Below are 26,759 nucleotides of genomic sequence, written 5' to 3'. Positions count from 1 at the left end.
ATCATCCCCGAGATACCCATAAAGCAACGGGATGGTGGAAAGAGCAGTACAGACGGTGAAAAAGTTACTAAAGAAAGCGAAATATGATAATAAAGATCCATATCTTGCTCTACTAGCACTTAGAAACACACCCCTGGAAGGAATGGGGTCACCAGTTCAGCTGTTAATGAGTAGACGGACAAGGACACTGATTCCTACAAAGACATCACTCCTTGATCCCAAAGTAGTGGGCAATAACATGCAGCATAAACTGAGAGAAACCCAAGTCACGCAGAAGTTTTATTACGATCGAGGTTCCAAACCACTTGCAGATTTAAAGTCAGGTGATCAGGTGCGCTTGCGCACACCGGAAAATACATGGAAACCTGGAATTGTAATAAAAGCTACAACAAAACCACGGTCATATATTGTGAAAGCTGAAGACAGACAATATAGGAGAAACCGGAGAGACCTGTTATTGACACCAAAGGAAACGCCATTGGTACCACAGTATGAATTACCAGACGACAGTACACCGACTTTGTTACCACTGACTCCCATCCGGCATTCTCCAAAAGAAATACTGGACAGTTCACCAAAGAAAGAAACTTCACCATCACAATATCTCACCAATACATCGACTACGCAACCAATCAACAGTCGCGTAAGTGGACGCGTCATCAGAAAGCCTCTTCGATTTGGATTTGATGAATATTTTTCATAGGATAGGGATAGTTGGATGAGTTACAACGAGGCAGAATAATCCTCAACTTGTCCTGAAGCTGGATAGTCCACCCCATGCTTCAATAGTTAGGAACTTTGATTTAGAATACTTTGTTTGTTGTTTGATGTTTCATGTTGTGGTGCATGTATGTGAAGTATGGTTAGCAAGTCATGATGTCACCTGATTATTCGTTAATACGAAATTAAAATCACTTGGAACTTTGAGATAATTCTATTGACAATTATAATTCAAATGTTCATAAGAGTATTACAGACTCGTTTACAAAGGAAGGAAGATGTAATGATTAGCTGTCATTGAACACCTGTCATTGAACACCATACTATACTTGCTTTGAAAGACGTCAATGCTTATGTATGCTAATGTATGTTAATATGTGAGTAAGTGTTGATCTTGAATAAAGTTTGTCATTTCTGCAGTACCCTTGAGTCAGTTTGGTCGATTATTACATTCCCCAGGTCATCTCAGTTTCACGTTTGCTCGCGATATAGACATCGTTAAAGTTCAGTGGATTCAATGTACTTTATTAGGTAACCGTTTATCAAAGGTAACCAGTGTTTATTATTCATAGAAATACTCTTCAAATTGATGTCATAAATATCCCACACCTGTCACCAGCACAATGTACTGGTAACATACGTCGATCAGCAGACACTCCGAAAAAACACTGCATAACATTCGCCTATGAAATGTCGGAAAAAAATATTTGCAATCTCCCTTGCTGTTTTAACTCATCCATAATTTTAGCAACTAAGCTTAATGTAAATTAATGATGATTATTCCTCATCGTCGGCAAAGTCATGTAAACAATACATTTGTATTTAAAGCTGGTGAGTTTGTTTCTATCGTTGTCTATCTCACTTGTAATATTGTATGTGATGTGTGTACAGCGGTACCGCATGCACACATACAACAATGTAACGCACATTGCTACATTGTATTCAATTCTAGTGGCGTCATTCACCTCGCGCACACGTAGTAACAGACGCCATTTCTCACACTCGACACTTCGCAAGCCTTATGACTGAGAATTTCTGGATAATTTATAAGTATTCCTGTAATAATGAATGCTACCGTGATGTCACTTGTCCCCGATGACATGAATAATATCGGTGTCTGTTATCGTCTGAATTTGGGACCCAGAAATACGTACATACGCATGTACACACATCAAGCAGTTGTCACAATACAGTGACAACAGTGTCAGCTGGAGCAGCAGACGATCTTTGAAACTGTCGGATTTTGAATTTCTATCCATAAACAAACGATACACAGTATGGAGTCGCGTATGTCAACTTGTACTCAAATGTATGTGTACACATTTGGAGATTTTGTGATGAAAGACTGAACCAAGTTGTGTAGTTCGAATTCTCAAGGACTGCTGGTATTTAGGTATTTAGTAAATTTACAATTTATTCTGGTGATTTTTAGAGTTTTACTTTTAGAATTGCATAGATTTGATACAGATAATTTCAAAAATCATGAAACCTTGTTACAACAGATATCACCAACCCATACATTCCAACAGCAACAATGTTTTTTTCCTAAATTTGAAATGTTTAAAGTGTTTTATGTCTAATTTTTCAAAAATTCACGTTATATGGTTATTTTGGTTACCATGGCAACCGATGTTATTAAATGACCGCTTTTTTGAACTCAGCATGACAAAGTACCCTTGGTAGTAGGGTCAATGTGCAAATAAAAAGATATTTATCAGATTTATAATGTTGTTTGTGAGATGTATGTGTATATAATGAAAACATAATTTTCACGTCTACCATACGTTTCCATGGAAACAGCTATCCAATTTTATACAATTTATGTTACATCAGGTAGCACTAACTCATACATGTCTAATACAAGGGCATTTTTTCACTGTATTATCTTTTTTTTCAATGTTTTATGTCAAATTTTGGAAAAAATGGTTAACATATTATGGTGGTTTTGGTTACCATGGCAACAGATGTTCATAAAATGACCCCCTATTTTGAACTCAGCATACAAAACTACCCCAGGTAGGGTGGTTAGTATTGAAATAAACTTGATTATTGTAAAAATTATTATTACTATATACTTATTATTTAATTATTATTATGTGCTGCTTCAAATATTTATATATTCAGATATGTTTTACAGAGACATGTTTTAAGCATTCCAAAAAAATCCACAGTTTGTGCAAACACTACTTTATGAAAATGTTTATTGAGACTATATTGGAGTATTTGCTCATATATTGTGTTAGTTCACTACCTCATTCCTGCCATATATCTTTACGGTAACTTTATATTGATAGTTATGTCAAAGTTTATTTATTTATCTTTATATTTACAAGTAATACTAGTAGTATATTCATGCAAAGTTGAAAAGTATGTGCAAAAAACTTATTTTACTTTTTCTCTGTTAACTCAGCTTGTGAGATATTGTCTTCTGTTTCAAATGTAGCAGACGTTACCAATATGCTAATTTTAGGAAATATTTAGAATGTGTTATTAAAAGTTTATGTTGAAAATTATAGTCATATCTATAGGATGAAAAAATACATTGCACAGAAGTTTTTAATACTTGTCAAGTATGTTTTAGTGCAGGTGCATCTTTTACATTTTGATGGCAGGCTGAGATGAACCTTTTCCAACTTTTTTTTGTAACTGCCAAGAGCTGCAAATGTAAAATGTTGTCTGTCATATTTGTCTGTCATTTAATACTAGTAAGAATTTACATGAAAAAGTTACATATCATTGTGATAACCACAAACCAAAACACAGTCATGTCACAAAGAATATTTTCAGTACAGTGTAAAGGTAATTTCACACATTAAATGAACCAAATTTCAGTAGATAGTAGTGTACATGAAAGACACTGGTATTTTCAGACAAAAAACAATCTGTACCACTCAATTCGCCCATTTCAATTTATCATTACATTAACAGTTTATTAAAAGAAAATTAAAATTTGACTGTTTTTGTTTTTCATTTTACTAACTTGTGAGCAACTGTTGTTTGTAGCTGTTGTTGTTGTTGTTGTTGTTGTTGTTGTTGTTGTTGTTGAAAAAGTAAGACCAACATTTTAAAATCTTATTTTCCCATGTTTGAAAAGTCATGATGTCAATTTATTTTCAGTTACCCCTCCCCCCCCTACAACCCACAACATTTTTTTCAGGTACCCCCCCCCCCACACACACACACTATCCATACACTTTCAAGCCCCCCCCCCCAAAAAAAAAAAAAAAAAAAAAAAAATCTCCCGAACCCCCCCCCCCCCCAACAAGTTTTTGTGAAAGCAGCACTATATACTGCAACTCTTCACACCAAATATTGATAAAACCAAGATGTTATCAATTGTGTTTTTGTTTATTTCCCTCGCAAAAGACGCAACGTTTTGGAGCTTCAGTTCATATAATATGCCGTTTCGGCAATCTGTTGTAATGTCCCGCAAACTCTACAATGTACTGCAGCATGCGAAATATATATCTCACCACAAGAGGGCAGCAGGCGGTATCAAGCTCACAGCTTCAAGAGAAAATTCATGGGTCACATGTTCGATTTCAAGGGTCCTGATTGGTTTATTCGATGCCGTTTCCTACCCAATACGTTTGAGCTCGAGCACACCAAGCAGTGCAGCGCGTCAGCTGTCGCGAGCGCACTAAGCGTCCATTTTACACCATGTCTATCCATATACTTTCTTTTTCTTTATTCTTTTTAGGAGACTTCCATATTTATATAAACTTTTTCTGCGATTATTAAAAGTGTTTCATTTTTTTAAAAGACCAGAAAATGTACACGTACATACATACATATAATATTTTTAATCATTCCATTTCTTATACCCAAAATAACAAATATGTGTAAACGTGTATAATGAGTTTATTAAAATATACTATAAATAAAGAAGTATGTAAATGTGACTCATAGCTAACTTGGGCCTTTGTTACCTGTCACATCATTATCATTTTCGGGTTTCACCAGAATTGTTGCCTCATGCCCCTGATCAGAACGTGAACAGGCCACAGTAAACAGTCCTCAACACGTAGCTCAGTAGCATGCGTTTGCAATATAATTATTGGCTCGGAATGTTTTTTGTTGACAAATACATGGCACAATGTCTTGGAATATTAGTCAAACTTTGAACGGTAACTTATGGAACGTGGAAAAAAAACATTTAGTGTTGAGTACAACACAGCTGTGTGAATACTCGAGTCACGGGGCATGCAAGTACATTTACAGTTTATAAATTATATAAACGCACAGTATACAAACCTGTATTCAACTCATTCAGTATTTTTCAACCGGGTATGGTAAACAGCACAGTTACTCTCGGTAATCCAATTCAACCCTTGTTTTATTTCTTTTTTGTCTTACGTCTTACCAGTATTTACCGATAAAGATAGTGATTCTCAGCTTGGTCGTTAATTATTCAGGATTACGTTATGATTACGTCGTTTGTGTGGAGAACTGCATGATTACATGCGTAATGGACCCGTGTGATGAACTTACAGTCCTTTTAGTCGTGAAAATTTTTTGAATTTTTTTGAAGTGTGAAAATGAAGATTGAAACAATCGCATTAACGCCAGACACCCCCTCCCTCCTAAACAGCGCGTAGTGACATTGTGCATGTTGTGCAGTCGCCCCTTTTACATGTTTACTTCGTATTCCATTAATAGAACACACACAACGGTCAACGCATGTGACGCTGGGTTTCACGTGATGCTAAGAATTTACGAAATTCCCTTTGCGTGGCGCGTACAAAATCGATTCACTCTGTTCTATTCAGTTATTACTGACCGAGTGATATTTTGTAATGAACTACGAAGTTGCAGATAATTTCTCCGCTATCTCTTCTGAACAAAACCCTGTTTTGCAATGAACGACCATCACCGGGCCGACCATCATCGGGCCTATCAACCGATCACCCCTGCAAATAACAAACTTTTAAAGAAGCGATGGGATCAGAGTAGATTTGATACCCATAGGAAAAAGGTGCAAAATGGTAAGTTTTACCTTGAAGAGTAAGGATAATATGTGCACAAATGAAAGTTTGAATGAATTACGCTGTAAAACACAATACGTAAAATAACATTATAAAACTGTTTCCTTGCAGCCAAGCCCGTTATTGACGACAAACCGCCAAAAATATACATGCATCTAGTATTAAAACTCAAGAAACTACAGGTAAGTATATATACTATGTGACATATATACTACTATGTTACTACCAGAAGTAAAATGAAACGACAGAATGGCAAACCAAAGACATTTGACTCAAACTTAAATTGTTCCAAAAAGGCAACAGGTGGTCAAACGAAATATTAAAATAGGCCAAAGTAAAGTACATCAAACCATGTAATGTAGCACAATCACGTGACATGACGATATTAACGAAACTATTGAAGTTAAAAGCCACTGATCGAGTTTGGACTTTGGACCATCACGGATTGTTTACGTATTAGGAATTATATGATCACTTTGTCAAGCCATGAGAATATAAATAGAGAAAAATTATATTTATCTGCATTTCCAACAGATGGAGGAAGAGAGACTGGCCACCATCGAAAGAGATAATCGCATTTTACTTGAAAAGATGGCACACATAATGAGAACACGTGGCCGTGTTGACAACAGAAATAATTACGAACAAAAAAGGTACATTTGTATGAAACATCCCCTTACAATCCACAATTCTTCCCGCGGAGCTAGTGTATACATATTTAATCTAGTCTAGCAAGTGTGAGATGGACTAATCATGCTGTCCTGTGAAGTTGTCGAGCATAAGTACAATAGACACCGGTGGAAAGATAAACAACGCGGCTCCGCCTTGTTGTTTATCTTTCCACCGGTGTCTATTGTATACATAAATTTGTCAATGCATCAAAACAGTTCTTAAATTTATGTTTTATTTCTTTAATATCTGATCGATCTGCTTTTTTGTTTATTTTGATAATTGGAATGAGAAAGAAACTTTATTACCTTGGACAGCTCATATTGTAAGTTCATTTAAACAAGTGTTAATCTAAAGTGTTGAATATCTCATTTTGGATTAATACGACGATACTCAAAATCACCGGAATGGAAAAGTTGCCCGTTTGCTGTTACACAAATGACACTTTCTTTTATATTTCAAGCATTATAAAATTACGCCAGCAGAAAATAAATTATGTATAGTTTGCCCATTATTATATTAGATTTATGCATGCATGCACATCACGTCACGGTTAGCATCAAATACTGACACATTCCTATATTTTGACTGCGAATAGTTTGAACAAAACCAAACGGCAGAGGGAGCTATTGATAATTACGCACGAGAACCAGGCCATCTTGAAGAGAATCGTACCAAAGGAGCCACATTATAACCACATCAAATGGGAAGACGAATGGCGGGTAAGAGTGGAGATGTTGATTGATGATAATGATACATACTTCAATTATTCAGAAGCACACATTTTACAAACATGTTCTTGCGGGAGGGTCATATTTTGCATTGCAATGTTTGGGGGAGGGTCATATTTTGCATTGCAATGTTTGGGGGAGGGTCACATTTTGCATTGCAATGTTTGGGGGAGGGTCACATTTTATAATCCGTAGTTGTGACCAAATTGAAGATTCAATTATTGTCAATTTTTGTGTGTTTTGAGATGTAAAAGTGAGATGAGCACTCAATATTTATTTTTACGAGTACTTTATATGCCAAAATGCACAAATTAAAATACATATATTGTAAGAAAATTGTTTAATAAAGCGACGCATTTTGTTGAGTGTACCCATCTCACCTTATCACTCACACTGTACGTGAATGTTGTTGTTAAAATATGATGGTGATTGTAGCAGTGATGATGATGATGATGATGATGATGATGATGATGATGATTTAGTTTTGAATGTCATAGAGAACACGGACAGTGATACATGTACTGACTCAAGTAGTACCAGTGAGTCAGATTAGAGTGACACTGATAATGGCAATACTGAAGGTGAACGTGATAATGATGACAATGATATCAGGGAACTTTTACAAGTGACCAGATCAGGCAGAGTATGCACAACATGTAAAGCACGTTTTAGATACTAACTAGATCGTGTATAATTAAAAGAGAAAGGTAACTAGCAAGTCTTTTACTGTTTGTCACTTATATGTAGAAATATTGCTTTCTAATACAGCGTCAAAATCATTTAATATGTATGTATACATATAATGGGAATATTGATTAACGTTCAGTATATGCAATTGTCATGGGGAGGGTCATGTTTTATAAAATGGGACAAAGGGGAGGGTCACTTTTTACAAATGGAGAATGAGGGGAGGTTCATGTTTTGCTTAACAGACCATGTGTGATTTCCCCCGTCCCCTTGTAAATACTGAAGGTTCCCTAATTAATGGTCGTCTACATTGTTCCTTCCTCAAAGACTTTTGTATACTTCATAGTCTCTTTTACATCAATCAATATGCATGTTGTGTGGGAAGAAAACTTCGCTGACAATAACCAATAAAATGAACAAAACGGGAAAATTGTGTCCCAAATAGCCGCTGACCGCACGCTGAGCAGAACCCATATTTAATTTACGTAATTAGGGGCGATCAGTTTTTACGGCCGGGGGTGGGCGGGTGACTTCTTGTTCGTGTTGTAAAAATAGTGACGCCCCCTGTGATTTATCCACAAAACAATCCAACCCCCCCCCTGACAAATAAAAAAAGTACACAGACCCCCCCCCCCCGACATCTGTTGACAAGGAATATTCTTCTTGTGCTTGCAAAAGACACTATAGATTCTCAAAGCACAGTACAGCACATTGCACAGTTAATTTGACTTCTTACATTAACAGTAACTTTAAGTGTATCTGGTAAATTGCTATCCCAAATCCATTGCTTCACATGTATAAAGCTCTTTAAAGACATGAACCCTATGAAAAGTATGATTGTCTGTTCATGGACATGCAAAATATTCATGGTTTAGTAATCAAAGGTTCTAGGATATCTCTGAGATTGAGTGAACTATTACCATTATAAATTAATTCAGCTAATTGTAGAGTACAGTATTAGCAATGGAGTGAATATAATTGTAAACCTAGGGGTTTCAGTAAGTTTCAAAGTAGGGAGAGAACTGGAAAGAGTATGGGGAGAAGTGTGTGCCTGCTATACAAGTGTGGGGGTGGAGGGGGGGTCCCCCTTCCACGATAAGAGCTTTTTGAAAAATGAACACCATTTGGAGGCCATTTAGAGCACCATTCAGAAGTAAAACACAACTTAGTTATATCATAAAAGTATCACTAATTTTAGAGTTCAAAAGTTTAAATCATTTCAAGTCATATTGACACAAATAATATTAAAAAAGATCAAGTAGTGGAAAGTGAGAAAATTTGGGGAAAACATGCACAGTGGAGGTCAGTTACCATTTAGAGATACAAATTCATTAAATTATTTGAAAGTGTGTCTCTGTTGGCTATGTTTGCGTGCAATTCAACATGTTCAGGTCAATAGAGGCACAGATTTTAGAGTCAGTCCATCCAGTAAATTTCAAGGTATTTCATTTCTTATGTGTTACGTGTACAGCTACACATGCAAGATTTTATATCACATGATGACACAATGCAATGCATGGCCTGCAATATTGAGAAGTCATTTCTAACAAAACCGTTGCTTAAAAGGTGCAATGTTATGACACCATGTCATATGCTTGGGATGTATCAAGAGACAAAGAGTTTATGTTATATTTGAACATATACTTATACCCATTGTTTATGGTTTATTGTATGCACATACATTTGTGGCGTGGAAATTTAAGTACAGCAGTGTGGTTCATAATTTCGTTCAGTTGTTGAAAATAAGGTGACCCCCACTTATTCACTTTGTAAAAATGATGACCCCCCCCCCCCCCCCCCGCCATTCTTTGAGTCCGAAATTAAGGTAATTAATCCTCCTGATTTACCACCCCCCCCCCCCCGGCTGTAAAAACTGATCGCCCCCTTACTTCAAAACCCCCATTTTAAACTTTGAACTGCTGGGTGATCTCCTTTTAAGGATGTCTCAAGAACTAATCATCTAAAGGGCATACAACTGCATCGTCATGGCAACAGTGCATTCTGGGTACTGACGCTTTGCCTGCGTGGGGGTGCTCTATAGAATGAAGCCATGATCATGATGATAAAGTTAGTATAGAAACAAAGAATTTGAGAGAATATTAAGGTTCCAGACGCCCCTAGAGGATGCTCTGGAACTAAAATGCCAAAGCCAGAAACTTGGTGTCAGAGTCTCGGAAAATGAGTAAACCAACAACTTGGATACTAAGTACATTGTCCAAAAGTGTCAGAAAATTTAAAAATTGGTAAATAGGAAATTACATTGGCCAAAATACTGGTTCATAGGTCATAAGTACATTCAAGAGGGGTCAAACCAGCCTCTAGATAATCCTTAAATAATGATGGGTCAAAAGACTCCACGAGTCAGACTACATAGCTTTACTGTGTGACTAATTTGTAGAATACATAGACTTACTGTAATTTGTGGAATACACAGACTAATTAATGTGTGAGTAATATGTAGAAGACATAAACTTATTGAGTAATTTGTGGAATGCATTAGACTAATTAATGTGTGAGTAATTTGTAGAATACATAAACTTATTGAGTAATTTGTGGAATACATAGACTAATGTGTGAGTAATTTGTAGAATACATAAACTTACTGAGTAATTTGTGGAATACATAGACTAATGTGTGAGTAATTTGTAGAATACATAAACTTATTGAGTAATTTGTGGAATACATAGACTAATTAATGTGTGAGTAATTTGTAGAATACATAAACTTATTGAGTAATTTGTGGAATGCATACACTAATTAATGTGTGAGTAATTTGTAGAATACATAAACTTATTGAGTAATTTGTGGAATGCATAGACTAATTAATGTGTGAGTAATTTGTAGAATACATATAAACTTATTGAATAATTTGTGGAATGCATTAGACTAATTAATGTGTGAGTAATTTGTAGAATACATAAACTTATTGAGTAATTTGTGGAATGCATAGACTAATTAATGTGTGAGTAATTTGTACAATACATAAACTTATTGTGAGTAATTTGTGGAATACATAATCTTACTGAGTAATTTGTGGAATACATAGATGTATTGTAATTCATAGAATACATAGACATACTGTGATTTGTAGAATGCATAGACATACCGTGATTTGTAGAATACAGACATACTTTAATTTGTAGAATACATACATACTTTAATTTGTAGAATACATACACACACTGTAATTTAAAGAATACATAGACATACTGTGATTTGTAGAATATAGACAGTGTGATTTGTAGAATACATACTCACACTGTAATTTGTAGAATACATAGTCATACTGTATTTAGTAGAATACATAGGCATACTGTAATTTGTGGAATACATAGACTAATTAATGTGTGAGTAATATGTAGAATACATAAACTTATTGTATAATTTGTGGAATGCATAGACTAATTAATGTGTGAGTAATTTGTAGAATACATAAACTTATTGAGTAATTAGTGGAATACATAGACTAATTAATGTGTGAGTAATTTGTAGAATACATAAACTTATTGAGTAATTAGTGGAATACATAGACTAATTAATGTGTGAGTAATTTGTAGAATACATAAACTTATTGAGTAATTTGTGGAATACATAGACTAATTAATGTGTGAGTAATTTGTAGAATACATAAACATATTGAGTAATTAGTGGAATACATAGACTAATTAATGTGTGAGTAATTTGTAGAATACATAAACTTATTGTATAATTTGTGGAATACATAGACTAATTAATGTGTGAGTAATTTGTAGAATACATAAACTTATTGTATAATTAGTGGAATACACAGACTAATTAATGTGTGAGTAATTTGTAGAATACATAAACTTATTGAGTAATTAGTGGAATACATAGACTAATTAATGTGTGAGTAATTTGTAGAATACATAAACTTATTGAGTAATTAGTGGAATACATAGACTAATTAATGTGTGAGTAATTTGTAGAATACATAAACTTATTGAGTAATTTGTGGAATACATAGACTAATTAATGTGTGAGTAATTTGTAGAATACATAAACTTATTGAGTAATTTGTGGAATGCATTAGACTAATTAATGTGTGAGTAATTTGTAGAATACATAAACTTATTGAGTAATTTGTGGAATACATAGACTAATGTGTGAGTAATTTGTAGAATACATAAACTTATTGAGTAATTAGTGGAATACATAGACTAATGTGTGAGTAATTTGTAGAATACATAAACTTATTGAGTAATTTGTGGAATACATAGACTAATTAATGTGTGAGTAATTTGTAGAATACATAAACTTATTGAGTAATTTGTGGAATACATAGACTAATTAATGTGTGAGTAATTTGTAGAATACATAAACTTATTGAGTAATTTGTGGAATGCATTAGACTAATTAATGTGTGAGTAATTTGTAGAATACATAAACTTATTGAGTAATTTGTGGAATACATAGACTAATGTGTGAGTAATTTGTAGAATACATAAACTTATTGAGTAATTTGTGGAATGCATTAGACTAATTAATGTGTGAGTAATTTGTAGAATACATAAACTTATTGAGTAATTTGTGGAATACATAGACTAATGTGTGAGTAATTTGTAGAATACATAAACTTATTGAGTAATTAGTGGAATACATAGACTAATGTGTGAGTAATTTGTAGAATACATAAACTTATTGAGTAATTTGTGGAATGCATTAGACTAATTAATGTGTGAGTAATTTGTAGAATACATAAACTTATTGAGTAATTTGTGGAATACATAGACTAATGTGTGAGTAATTTGTAGAATACATAAACTTATTGAGTAATTAGTGGAATACATAGACTAATGTGTGAGTAATTTGTAGAATACATAAACTTATTGAGTAATTTGTGGAATTCATAGACTAATGTGTGAGTAATTTGTAGAATACATAAACTTATTGAGTAATTAGTGGAATACATAGACTAATGTGTGAGTAATTTGTAGAATACATAAACTTATTGAGTAATTTGTGGAATGCATACACTAATTAATGTGTGAGTAATTTGTAGAATACATAAACTTATTGAGTAATTTGTGGAATACATAGACTAATTAATGTGTGAGTAATTTGTAGAATACATAAACTTATTGAGTAATTTGTGGAATACATAGACTAATTAATGTGTGAGTAATTTGTAGAATACATAAACTTATTGAGTAATTTGTGGAATGCATACACTAATTAATGTGTGAGTAATTTGTAGAATACATAAACTTATTGAGTAATTTGTGGAATGCATAGACTAATTAATGTGTGAGTAATTTGTAGAATACATATAAACTTATTGAATAATTTGTGGAATGCATTAGACTAATTAATGTGTGAGTAATTTGTAGAATACATAAACTTATTGAGTAATTTGTGGAATACATAGACTAATTAATGTGTGAGTAATTTGTAGAATACATAAACTTATTGAGTAATTTGTGGAATGCATTAGACTAATTAATGTGTGAGTAATTTGTAGAATACATAAACTTATTGAGTAATTTGTGGAATACATAGACTAATGTGTGAGTAATTTGTAGAATACATAAACTTATTGAGTAATTAGTGGAATACATAGACTAATTAATGTGTGAGTAATATGTAGAATACTTAAACTTATTGAGTAATTAGTGGAATACATAGACTAATTAATGTGTGAGTAATTTGTAGAATACATAAACTTATTGAGTAATTAGTGGAATACATAGACTAATTAATGTGTGAGTAATTTGTAGAATACATAAACTTATTGAGTAATTTGTGGAATACATAGACTAATTAATGTGTGAGTAATTTGTAGAATACATAAACTTATTGAGTAATTTGTGGAATACATAGACTAATTAATGTGTGAGTAATTTGTAGAATACATAAACTTATTGAGTAATTTGTGGAATGCATACACTAATTAATGTGTGAGTAATTTGTAGAATACATAAACTTATTGAGTAATTTGTGGAATGCATAGACTAATTAATGTGTGAGTAATTTGTAGAATACATATAAACTTATTGAATAATTTGTGGAATGCATTAGACTAATTAATGTGTGAGTAATTTGTAGAATACATAAACTTATTGAGTAATTTGTGGAATGCATACACTAATTAATGTGTGAGTAATTTGTAGAATACATAAACTTATTGAGTAATTTGTGGAATGCATAGACTAATTAATGTGTGAGTAATTTGTAGAATACATATAAACTTATTGAATAATTTGTGGAATGCATTAGACTAATTAATGTGTGAGTAATTTGTAGAATACATAAACTTATTGAGTAATTTGTGGAATGCATAGACTAATTAATGTGTGAGTAATTTGTACAATACATAAACTTATTGTGAGTAATTTGTGGAATACATAATCTTACTGAGTAATTTGTGGAATACATAGATGTATTGTAATTCATAGAATACATAGACATACTGTGATTTGTAGAATGCATAGACATACCGTGATTTGTAGAATACAGACATACTTTAATTTGTAGAATACATACATACTTTAATTTGTAGAATACATACACACACTGTAATTTAAAGAATACATAGACATACTGTGATTTGTAGAATATAGACAGTGTGATTTGTAGAATACATACTCACACTGTAATTTGTAGAATACATAGTCATACTGTATTTAGTAGAATACATAGGCATACTGTAATTTGTGGAATACATAGACTAATTAATGTGTGAGTAATATGTAGAATACATAAACTTATTGTATAATTTGTGGAATGCATAGACTAATTAATGTGTGAGTAATTTGTAGAATACATAAACTTATTGAGTAATTAGTGGAATACATAGACTAATTAATGTGTGAGTAATTTGTAGAATACATAAACTTATTGAGTAATTAGTGGAATACATAGACTAATTAATGTGTGAGTAATTTGTAGAATACATAAACTTATTGAGTAATTTGTGGAATACATAGACTAATTAATGTGTGAGTAATTTGTAGAATACATAAACATATTGAGTAATTAGTGGAATACATAGACTAATTAATGTGTGAGTAATTTGTAGAATACATAAACTTATTGTATAATTTGTGGAATACATAGACTAATTAATGTGTGAGTAATTTGTAGAATACATAAACTTATTGTATAATTAGTGGAATACACAGACTAATTAATGTGTGAGTAATTTGTAGAATACATAAACTTATTGAGTAATTAGTGGAATACATAGACTAATTAATGTGTGAGTAATTTGTAGAATACATAAACTTATTGAGTAATTAGTGGAATACATAGACTAATTAATGTGTGAGTAATTTGTAGAATACATAAACTTATTGAGTAATTTGTGGAATACATAGACTAATTAATGTGTGAGTAATTTGTAGAATACATAAACTTATTGAGTAATTTGTGGAATGCATTAGACTAATTAATGTGTGAGTAATTTGTAGAATACATAAACTTATTGAGTAATTTGTGGAATACATAGACTAATGTGTGAGTAATTTGTAGAATACATAAACTTATTGAGTAATTAGTGGAATACATAGACTAATGTGTGAGTAATTTGTAGAATACATAAACTTATTGAGTAATTTGTGGAATACATAGACTAATTAATGTGTGAGTAATTTGTAGAATACATAAACTTATTGAGTAATTTGTGGAATACATAGACTAATTAATGTGTGAGTAATTTGTAGAATACATAAACTTATTGAGTAATTTGTGGAATGCATTAGACTAATTAATGTGTGAGTAATTTGTAGAATACATAAACTTATTGAGTAATTTGTGGAATACATAGACTAATGTGTGAGTAATTTGTAGAATACATAAACTTATTGAGTAATTTGTGGAATGCATTAGACTAATTAATGTGTGAGTAATTTGTAGAATACATAAACTTATTGAGTAATTTGTGGAATACATAGACTAATGTGTGAGTAATTTGTAGAATACATAAACTTATTGAGTAATTAGTGGAATACATAGACTAATGTGTGAGTAATTTGTAGAATACATAAACTTATTGAGTAATTTGTGGAATGCATTAGACTAATTAATGTGTGAGTAATTTGTAGAATACATAAACTTATTGAGTAATTTGTGGAATACATAGACTAATGTGTGAGTAATTTGTAGAATACATAAACTTATTGAGTAATTAGTGGAATACATAGACTAATGTGTGAGTAATTTGTAGAATACATAAACTTATTGAGTAATTTGTGGAATTCATAGACTAATGTGTGAGTAATTTGTAGAATACATAAACTTATTGAGTAATTAGTGGAATACATAGACTAATGTGTGAGTAATTTGTAGAATACATAAACTTATTGAGTAATTTGTGGAATGCATACACTAATTAATGTGTGAGTAATTTGTAGAATACATAAACTTATTGAGTAATTTGTGGAATACATAGACTAATTAATGTGTGAGTAATTTGTAGAATACATAAACTTATTGAGTAATTTGTGGAATACATAGACTAATTAATGTGTGAGTAATTTGTAGAATACATAAACTTATTGAGTAATTTGTGGAATGCATACACTAATTAATGTGTGAGTAATTTGTAGAATACATAAACTTATTGAGTAATTTGTGGAATGCATAGACTAATTAATGTGTGAGTAATTTGTAGAATACATATAAACTTATTGAATAATTTGTGGAATGCATTAGACTAATTAATGTGTGAGTAATTTGTAGAATACATAAACTTATTGAGTAATTTGTGGAATACATAGACTAATTAATGTGTGAGTAATTTGTAGAATACATAAACTTATTGAGTAATTTGTGGAATGCATTAGACTAATTAATGTGTGAGTAATTTGTAGAATACATAAACTTATTGAGTAATTTGTGGAATACATAGACTAATGTGTGAGTAATTTGTAGAATACATAAACTTATTGAGTAATTAGTGGAATACATAGACTAATTAATGTGTGAGTAATATGTAGAATACTTAAACTTATTGAGTAATTAGTGGAATACATAGACTAATTAATGTGTGAGTAATTTGTAGAATACATAAACTTATTGAGTAATTAGTGGAATACATAGACTAATTAATGTGTGAGTAATTTGTAGAATACATAAACTTATTGAGTAATTTGTGGAATACATAGACTAATTAATGTGTGAGTAATTTGTAGAATACATAAACTTATTGAGTAATTTGTGGAATACATAGACTAATTAATGTGTGAGTAATTTGTAGAATACATAAACTTATTGAGTAATTTGTGGAATGCATACACTAATTAATGTGTGAGTAATTTGTAGAATACATAAACTTATTGAGTAATTTGTGGAATGCATAGACTAATTAATGTGTGAGTAATTTGTAGAATACATATAAACTTATTGAATAATTTGTGGAATGCATTAGACTAATTAATGTGTGAGTAATTTGTAGAATACATAAACTTATTGAGTAATTTGTGGAATGCATAGACTAATTAATGTGCGAGTAATTTGTACAATACATAAATTTACTGAGTAATTTGTGGAATACACAGACTAATTAATGTGCGAGTAATTTGTAGAATACACAGACTTATTGTGAGTAATTTGTAGAATACATAGATCTATGTATTGTAATTTGTAGAATACATAGACATACTGTGGTTTGTAGAATGCATAGACATGCCGTAATTTGTAGAATACAAAGACATGCCGTAATTTGTAGAATACAAAGACATACTGTGATTTGTAGAATACATAGACTATACCATGATTTGTAGAATACAGACATACTTTAATTTGTAGAATACATACATACTTTAATTTGTAGAATACATACACACACACTGTAATTTAAAGAATACATAGACATACTGTGATTTGTAGAATACATAGACATACCGTGATTTGTAGAATATAGACTTAGTGTGATTTGTAGAATACATACTCACACTGTAATTTGTAGAATACATAGATGACATACTGTGGTTTGTAGAATGCATAGACATGCCGTAATTTGTAGAATACAAAGACATACTGTGCTTTGTAGAATACATAGACTATACCATGATTTGTAGAATACAGAGTACATACTTTAATTTGTAGAATACATACACACACACTGTAATTTAAAGAATACATAGACATACTGTGATTTGTAGAATACATAGACATACTGTGATTTGTAGAATATAGACTTAGTGTGATTTGTAGAATACATACTCACACTGTAATTTGTAGAATACATCGACATACTGTGTGAGTAATTTGTAGAATGCATAGATTTACTGTACTTTTTAGAACACATAGCCTTACTGTAATTGTGGAATACAGAGACTTACTGTGTGAGCAATTTGTAGAATACATAGACATACTGTGCTTTGTGAGTAATTTGTAAACACATGGCCTTACTGTGAGTAATGTAGAATACATATACTTACTGTGAATAATGTAGAATACAGACTTACGGTGAGTGCTTTGTAAAATGCACACTTACTGTAAGTAATTGTAGAATAGACTTAGTGTGCGAGTAATTTGTAGAATACAGACTTACTGTGAGTAAGTGTAGAATTCACTTAGTGTGAGTAGATTGTAGAATACATAGACTTACTGTAGAATACAGACTTACCGTGAGTAATTTGTAGAACAAATAGCCTTACTGTGAGTAACTGTAGTATACATAGACTTACTGTGTGAGTAATTTGTATAATACATAGACTTACTGTGAGTAATTGTAGAATACAGACTTACTGTGTGAGTAATTTGTAGAATACATAGACTTACTGTGTAATTTGCAGAATACATAGACTTACTGTGAGTAATTGTAGAATACAGACTTACTGTGTGAGTAATTTGTAGAATACATTGACTTACTGTGTAATTTGCAGAATACATAGACTTACTGTGTGAGTAATTTGTAGAATACAGACTTACTGTGAGTAATTTGTAGAATACATAGACTTACTGTGTAATTTGCAGAATACATAGACTTACTGTGAGTAATTTGTATAACACATACACTTACTGTGAGTAATTTGTATAATACATAGACTTACTGTGTGAGTAATTTGTAGAATAGACTTACTGTGAGTAATTTGTAGAATACAGACTTACTTTGTGAGTAATTTGTAGAATACAGACTTACTGTGAGTAATTTGTAGAATACATACTGTGTGAGTAATTTGTAGAATACAGACTTACTGTGAGTAATTTGTAGAATACATAGACTTACTGTGAGTAATTTGTATAATACATAGACTTACTGTGTGAGTAATTTGTAGAATACAGACGTACTGTGAGTAATTGTAGAATACAGACTTACTGTGTGAGTGATTTGTAGAATACAGACTTACTGTGTGAGTAATTTGTAGAATACATAGACTTACTGTGAGTAATTTGTAGAATAGACTTACTTTGAGTAATTGTAGAATACAAAGATTTACTGTGTGAGTAATTTGTAGAATACAGAGACTGACTTAGTCTGTATTCAGACAAGATTATATAATTGTATTCCTAAAACACATTCTGAAATGTTTTATTTAAATACTAGTTGTCTGCAAGTACATAACCTATGGTATATAATCCATTAGTCAGCATGCACAATGCACATGCATACAGAACGCACACTACTCACTCACTGAGGATTGGAACACATAAAATATAATCTAGTATCTGTACTATCTCCTCCAAAACACCCCCTAGTGCAGGCATGCAAGTTAAAGACACTGTATTCATGATTAACATATAATTTACATAATCATGGTGGACAGCCAAACAGCTGTTGACGCGTAATCATGCATGTGACTTTCTACTAGAAATGAAAGTACGGCGAGTTAGGACAGTCGTCTTGATAGACCTAACGTTATCCCTGAAGTGAACTGAACATTCTTTACTGAGGCCGTAAACCGTATATATGTGAGTTATGTCAATGAACGACATAATGCATGTTTTACGCCTGCCTGTCGACATGTCAGTCATCCGTAGTCATGTGCACACAAAAATGCTACATTTGTTTTGTTATGCAAATAGATGAGGACACTCACGAATAATTCATAGAAATAAAAATATGGCGAGTTAGGACAGTCATCTTGACTTCATGGAATGTCCTGCGCACACCATGTTTAATTCTATTAATTTCAGTGGCAACAATAGTATTAAAGATAAATTACATAAAAGTCAAGACAACTGCTGACAGTCTAAGACTTATTGTTTGAGTTATTTGAAGAATACATATACTGTGTGAGTAATTTGTAGAATACATAGACTTACTGTGTGAGTAATTTGAAGAATACATATAGCCTTACTCTGTGACCACAAACCATAAAGGTGTAGGGATGGAAGTATGACCAAAGAATCTCTGCATTCATTTGAAAATGAGAAGCTTAAAATGAGAAATGTCTCTTTAATAGGTGAACAAGAAATACATGGCCAATATTGCTAAGTATCCGATTTGGTATAAGAATAATACAGTCCAGGCAAAGTCTAGACAGGAACAACATGGAGAACAAGAACACTCGGTGAGATATTAGATTCTCTCTCTTCTATCGTGTCTTGTGGATATCTTCAACATTTGTGACAGTTCCGCTGTTGGATAGAACATTAATGTGTGGGGGATATAATTTAAGGGACTGGTCAGTTTCTCCAGCGTGGTGGGTTGGGTTGGTGAATTTTTCCATTAGGCCAAAAAATCACTGACCACCCTCCCGAAAACAAGCTCACCCTGGCCCCCATCACTTGATCATCCCCCTCCCATATATCATATTTACATGACAGGTATTGATATTGGCCGTGACTCAGTGTGGACTGCTTGACTATGACTAGCACCATACTAAATTAGCGACTACACAGGGTAAATATGTTAACAAATAGAAAAGGGTAGCATGAGCGATAAGAAAGAAGTGAATAACTAAAGGAGGCTAGACTGGCCATTGGGAAACATTTAATGCTAAACTGAAGTACAAATTAAAACAAAATAGAATCAAAGATTACCCAAGGCAACATTCATATGGCCTGTCAGGAAATCAAGAATATGGCAAAACACTCCAAAGTCAGCATAGAAGGTGGAACCGACATGGTGTTACCAGTTGTCTTTAACTAAATCTTTACCCATTTTGAAACTCATGATTTTTCATCCGAAATTACAAATTTGAAAATCTTCATTATTGTCTGAAAACACCATCTTAATCAGTGAGGAACATGTTACCAAATCCTTGAAATTGATTAGTGTGAACAAATGCCCAGGCCCTGATAGGATTTGTGGTCGTTCTCTTAAATTCTGTGCAGACCAGTTAAGTGGTGTCCTTTAGCACCTTTTCCAAATCTCCCTGAACACTGCTACCATACTGGCAATGTGGAAGGCTTCAACAGTCATTTCAATTCCTAAAAGAAATAATCCACAACTACCAAATTATTTCAGGCCTGTAGCCCTCACTTCTCATGATGATGAAAGCACTTGAAAAAATAGCGCCAATGGCATTGTAGCACAACTGTACAGTTATTATGGTATATGCGTTCATTTCCTGAATGATTATCCAGTTGCCTATCTTACCCTGTTATTATCTTTGCAATACACGAGATCTTTTGGCTGTTGCTATGGGCATGGTCATGTAGCTAGACATACTTGCATACATTTTTTGAATGTTCGTTCATTTGTCTATGAATACCTGATGATATCTTTGTGATATACATCATCATATTGCTGTTGCTATGGGCATGGTCTTGTTGCTAGGCATATTTGCATACACTTTATGAATGTTTGTTCACTTGTGAAGAATCCCTATTGTTATCTTTTTGTTTGGCTGTTGCTATTGGTGTGGTCATATGGTTTAATACATTTTTGATTGTTCAATCACTTACCTACCAGATCATGTTGTTGTGTTATCAAAATATACTGGCATTTGGTTTTTGCTAAGCACGTGGTCATGGTTGCTAGGGCCAATTGTGTCAAAATGTTTTGAACAAAATCTGCAGAATGTCACTTCCAAAAACATCTCGCCAAATTTCAGTCTCATTGACCAAGTACTTGTTGAGACAGACAGACAGACAGATAGACAGACACTGTACCATGCCTATAGCACTACTGAACCTTATCAGTTCAGTTGTGCTAAAAAAAGAAATCGTTCATCATATCCATGACAGAGGATACCTTAGATCCTCTACAATTTGCCTACAGATCTAAGTTTTTGACCAAAATTCACATTTTTACAACTAACAAGTCATTGAGAATGACATAGTCCCCGCTATGATTATTTTTTAAGGAATTACCACTACTCTGATCACGCAACAACACTTGTGAACCTAAATCAAACAGACTTAGATATGTTGTGTCTGCTTGTTGGACATGGAACATGCCTACAACATTAAAGGATGGGTCGGGTATGGGGGATCGTATCACGACGAAAATGGATATGCACATGTATGTCATAGAACACTGTCCTAATATCAACTTTGAATGAGATCTGTTCAAGCATGTGTGAGTTATGGCTTTGGACATAGAAAAATCGCAAACAAAATGGCTGCCAGGCGGCCATATTGGATCGTATCACAACAATGAATATGCAAATGTATGTCATAGAACAACCAACTAATACCAACTTTGAATGAGATCTGTTCAAGCATGCATGTCTGAGTTATGGCTTTGGACATGGAAAATTCACAAACAAAATGGCTGCTAGGCGGCCATTTTGGATCTTATCACGACAACAATGAATATGCACATGTATGTCATAGAACACTGTCCTAATACTAACTTTGAATGAGATCTGTTCAAGCATGTTTGAGTTATGGCTTTGGACATGGAAAATTCGCAAACAAAATGGCTGCTGGGTGGCCATATTGGATCGTATCATGACAACAATGAATATGCACATGTATGTCATAGAACACTGTCCTAATACCAACTTTGAACGAGATCTGTTCAAGCATGTTTGAGTTATGGCTTTGGACATGGAAAATTCACAAACAAAATGGCTGCTAGGCGGCCGTATTGGATCGTATCATGACAACAATGAATATGCACATGTATGTTATAGAACACTGTCCTAATACCAACTTTAAATGAGATCTGTTCAAGCATGTTTGAGTTATGGCTTTAGACATGGAAAATTCACAAACAAAATGGATGGTAGGTGGCCATATTGGATCGTATCATGACAACAATGAATATGCACATGTATGTCATAGAACACTGTCCTAATACCAACTTTGAATGAGATCTGTTCAAGCATGTCTGAGTTATGGCTTTAGACAGGGAAAATTTGCAAACAAAATGGCTGCTAGGTGGCCATATTGGATCGTATCATGAAACAAATTGACGTGCATATGTATGCCATTGTATGTTGCCCCCGTACCAAGTATGGCAAAAATCAGTCCAGGCATCTCCAAGAAACGGCTGCGGACGGACGCACGGACGGACACACCGAACCAAATCCATAAGTCCCCGTCCTGGACTTCGTCTAGTGGGGACTAATTAGCATATCACAGATGAAATCATTATATGCTTAATACTTCTTCATTGATACACCCCCAGACGCATGCATCCCCATTCAATTTCAGCCCAATGTGCTCAGTGGTTTTGGAATTAAAGATTTTTTGACCAAAAAGACACATTTCTAGTCCTAATCTTCATATTACTGATGGAATCATCATGTCCTGAACAAATCTTAATCTACACACCCCTACAAACGTTCCCACCAATTTTCAGACCAGTATGACTGGTAGTTTTCGAATTTAAATTTTTAAAACCAAAAATGGCATTTTTTTACCCAAATCACATACCTGTGATGCGATCATATTGCTGTGAACAATTTCCCAACTAGACACCACAAGTAAGGTCTATGCCAAATACCAAGGCAAGCAGTCTGGTAGTCTTGCTGCTAGACGTTCGGGCTTTCTTTCGATGCTAAAACTATTAGCGAACGAATTTCGCATGTGAGGGCCTGCCCGAACAGTCTAGCGAATGTCATTTTCAGACCGGACATTCCATTGAGATTACATTGAGCGGTGGGTTGGGCCATGTATGCATATATATACTTTAATATATTCAATAACCTATGACCTCGGGGAATCTCTGCATGCAAGTGTTGACAAACACATTTACGTCATTACTATGGCTTATCGGTTTATGGTAATTGTGAGTTTGATGAGTGTGTAGACGTTGTCATTCACACATTTCGGTTAATGCATTGGTGGTTATTTATACAAGCCCCTCCTTTAGATGAATATGCATGAAAATTTAGCTATTGTCCTCTGTTTGTGCTTGTCGCTAATACGGTTCTCTGATTGGCAGTTATTTATATCCTGATGACATTCGCTAGACCTCGGATGTTCCATCCTCGATAGCGTTGTTCGGCTGTGTGTCGTATTTTATCGGAAGATGTTGTTATTTGACCAAAATATACTGCCATTTGGCTGTTGCTAAGGGCGTGGTCATGGTTGCTAGGGCCAATTGTGTCAAATTATTTGGAAGAAATTCTGCAGTATAACACTTCTAGATACATCTCATGAAGTTTCAGTCTTATTGACCAAGTACCATTGAGAAACCATCTTTAAAAGAGAAATTGGTCAGAAGACAAAACAGACCTCGCCACATTGCAACTAAATTTATTTTTGAAAATCACTTGGAGAAAACAGGTGACACAATATTTAGAGTAATTTTACTTATTAGGGAAATAGCCTGAAAACATGTGTATAACACTTTCAGTTATTCTTTGGACAAGTATAAGCTTCCTCCAGTAATTGTGATCTGAATGAAATAACTGTTAACAGAGTAAAGTACAGCATCTCCTGGATATGTCACACTCACTAATAGTGTTCATTTCAAGTGTAAAAGTATATTATATAATCTTTCATTTTGTACTAATGAACAGCTCACTGGTTACCATGGCTACAGAGAATGATAGCTGTCACAGCCGTGATTATATTTAGCTCTAAATGAAATCTAGACAATGTTTTAATAATGGCATATATGTTTACACTCTAGTCAATGACTGATTTACTTGTTTTGTACTGTTTTACAATTGTTTAGAGATTGACTACACTGCTGCGAAACGCCAAATACTGGACTGAAACAGTATACTTTACACTTGATATGGTTGTTATGAAGGATTGCGCAAATCATTCAAACATTTTACTTGATTGTTACTAGTATATGGGCTTTGACAAGAGTAAACACTAAGTTTGACCTTTACTCTTTGTTACTAGGCTAACAGTATGGAAGCTAGCAATGCCCGGATGTCCAGGATGTCTGCAGTAAGCTGAATATCCCTATTGACGACACTGTATTTTGATTGTATTTCTGCCATTTCAAAAATGGTTGAATTTTTTTACTTTCTTTTGTTTACTTTTTACCGCTGGTGAAGACATTTACTTTTCCGTAATGAAAAAATGAAAACTTTAACTTTTTGATTATGGAAATAAAAGTAACTTTATGAAATAATACTGAAAAGGTCAGAAAGTTGTCTTGATAGTAGACTGTATCTCTATGTTAAGTCTTGATAGTAGACTGTATCTCTATGTTGAGTCTTGATAGTAGACTGTACCTCTATGTTGAGTCTCGATAGTAGACTGTATCTCTATGTTGAGTCTTGATAGTAGACTGTACCTCTATGTTGAGTCTTGATAGTAGACTACCTCTATGTTGAGTCTTGATAGTAGACTGTATCTCTATGTTGAGTCTTGATAGTAGACTGTATCTCTATGTTGAGTCTTGATAGTAGACTGTACCTCTATGTTGAGTCTTGATAGTAGACTGAACCTCTATGTTGAGTCTTGATAGTAGACTGTATCTCTATGTTGAGTCTTGATAGTAGACTGTATCTCTATGTTGAGTCTTGATAGTAGACTGTACCTCTATGTTGAGTCTTGATAGTAGACTGTACCTCTATGTTGAGTCTTGATAGTAGACTGTACCTCTATGTTGAGTCTTGATAGTAGACTGTATCTCTATGTTGAGTCTTGATAGTAGACTGTATCTCTATGTTGAGTCTTGATAGTAGACTGTACCTCTATGTGAGTCTTGATAGTAGACTGTATCTCTATGTTGAGTCTTGATAGTAGACTGTATCTCTATGTTGAGTCTTGATAGTAGACTGTACCTCTATGTGAGTCTTGATAGTAGACTGTACCTCTATGTTGAGTCTTGATAGCAGACTGTACCTCTATGTGAGTCTTGATAGTAGACTGTACCTCTATGTTGAGTCTTGATAGTAGACTGTACCTCTATGTGAGTCTTGATAGTAGACTGTACCTCTATGTTGAGTCTTGAAAGTAGACTGTATCTCTATGTTGAGTCTTGATAGTAGACTGTATCTCTATGTTGAGTCTTGATAGTAGACTGTATCTCTATGTTGAGTCTTGATAGTAGACTGTATCTCTATGTTGAGTCTTGATAGTAGACTGTACCTCTATGTGAGTCTTGATAGTAGACTGTACCTCTATGTTGAGTCTTGATAGCAGACTGTACCTCTATGTGAGTCTTGATAGTAGACTGTACCTCTATGTTGAGTCTTGATAGTAGACTGTACCTCTATGTGAGTCTTGATAGTAGACTGTACCTCTATGTTGAGTCTTGATAGTAGACTGTATCTCTATGTTGAGTCTTGATAGTAGACTGTATCTCTATGTTGAGTCTTGATAGTAGACTGTACCTCTATGTTGAGTCTTGATAGTAGACTGTATCTCTATGTTGAGTCTTGATAGTAGACTGTACCACTATGTTGAGTCTTGAAAGTAGACTGTATCTCTATGTTGACTCTTGATAGTAGACAGTACCTCTATGTTGACTCTTGATAGCAGACTGTACCTCTATGTTGAGTCTTGATAGTAGACTGTATCTCTATGTTGAGTCTTAACTAGACTGTATCTCTATGTTGAGTCTTGATAGTAGACTGTACCTCTATGTTGAGTCTTGATAGTAGACTACCTCTATGTTGAGTCTTGATAGTAGACTGTATCTCTATGTTGAGTCTTGATAGTAGACTGTATCTCTATGTTGAGTCTTGATAGTAGA

At 33.4% G+C, this 26,759-nt stretch overlaps 1 protein-coding gene across 1 annotated transcript; it reads left to right on the top strand.

The window, feature by feature from the left end:
• Positions 1–5,474: 5,474 nt before the first annotated feature.
• LOC144433621 (uncharacterized protein CFAP97D2-like) lies at positions 5,475–25,009 on the top strand. Its single transcript, XM_078121958.1, has 5 exons — positions 5,475–5,705; positions 5,817–5,887; positions 6,240–6,358; positions 6,973–7,096; positions 24,953–25,009. Exons 1-5 carry the CDS (start codon positions 5,579–5,581, stop codon positions 25,007–25,009), a joined length of 498 nt encoding a protein of 165 aa, XP_077978084.1. The 5' UTR covers positions 5,475–5,578.
• The last annotated feature ends 1,750 nt before the right edge of the window (positions 25,010–26,759 follow it).

This window comes from Glandiceps talaboti, chromosome 4, assembly GCF_964340395.1.
Source record: "Glandiceps talaboti chromosome 4, keGlaTala1.1, whole genome shotgun sequence".
Classification (NCBI taxonomy): Eukaryota; Metazoa; Hemichordata; class Enteropneusta; family Spengelidae; genus Glandiceps; species Glandiceps talaboti.
This window is presented reverse-complemented; position numbering and strand designations above follow the sequence as displayed.

What these genes read in the sequence shown, in the direction of transcription:
- LOC144433621 (XM_078121958.1), top strand. Translation starts at nt 5,579, where the DNA reads ATGAACGACCATCACCGGGCCGACCATCATCGGGCCTATCAACCGATC. An exon ending in TAAAACTCAAGAAACTACAG is followed by an intron (nt 5,888 to 6,239) that starts GTAAGTATATAT and finishes CATTTCCAACAG; the next exon opens with ATGGAGGAAGAGAGACTGGC. An exon ending in AATAATTACGAACAAAAAAG is followed by an intron (nt 6,359 to 6,972) that starts GTACATTTGTAT and finishes GACTGCGAATAG; the next exon opens with TTTGAACAAAACCAAACGGC.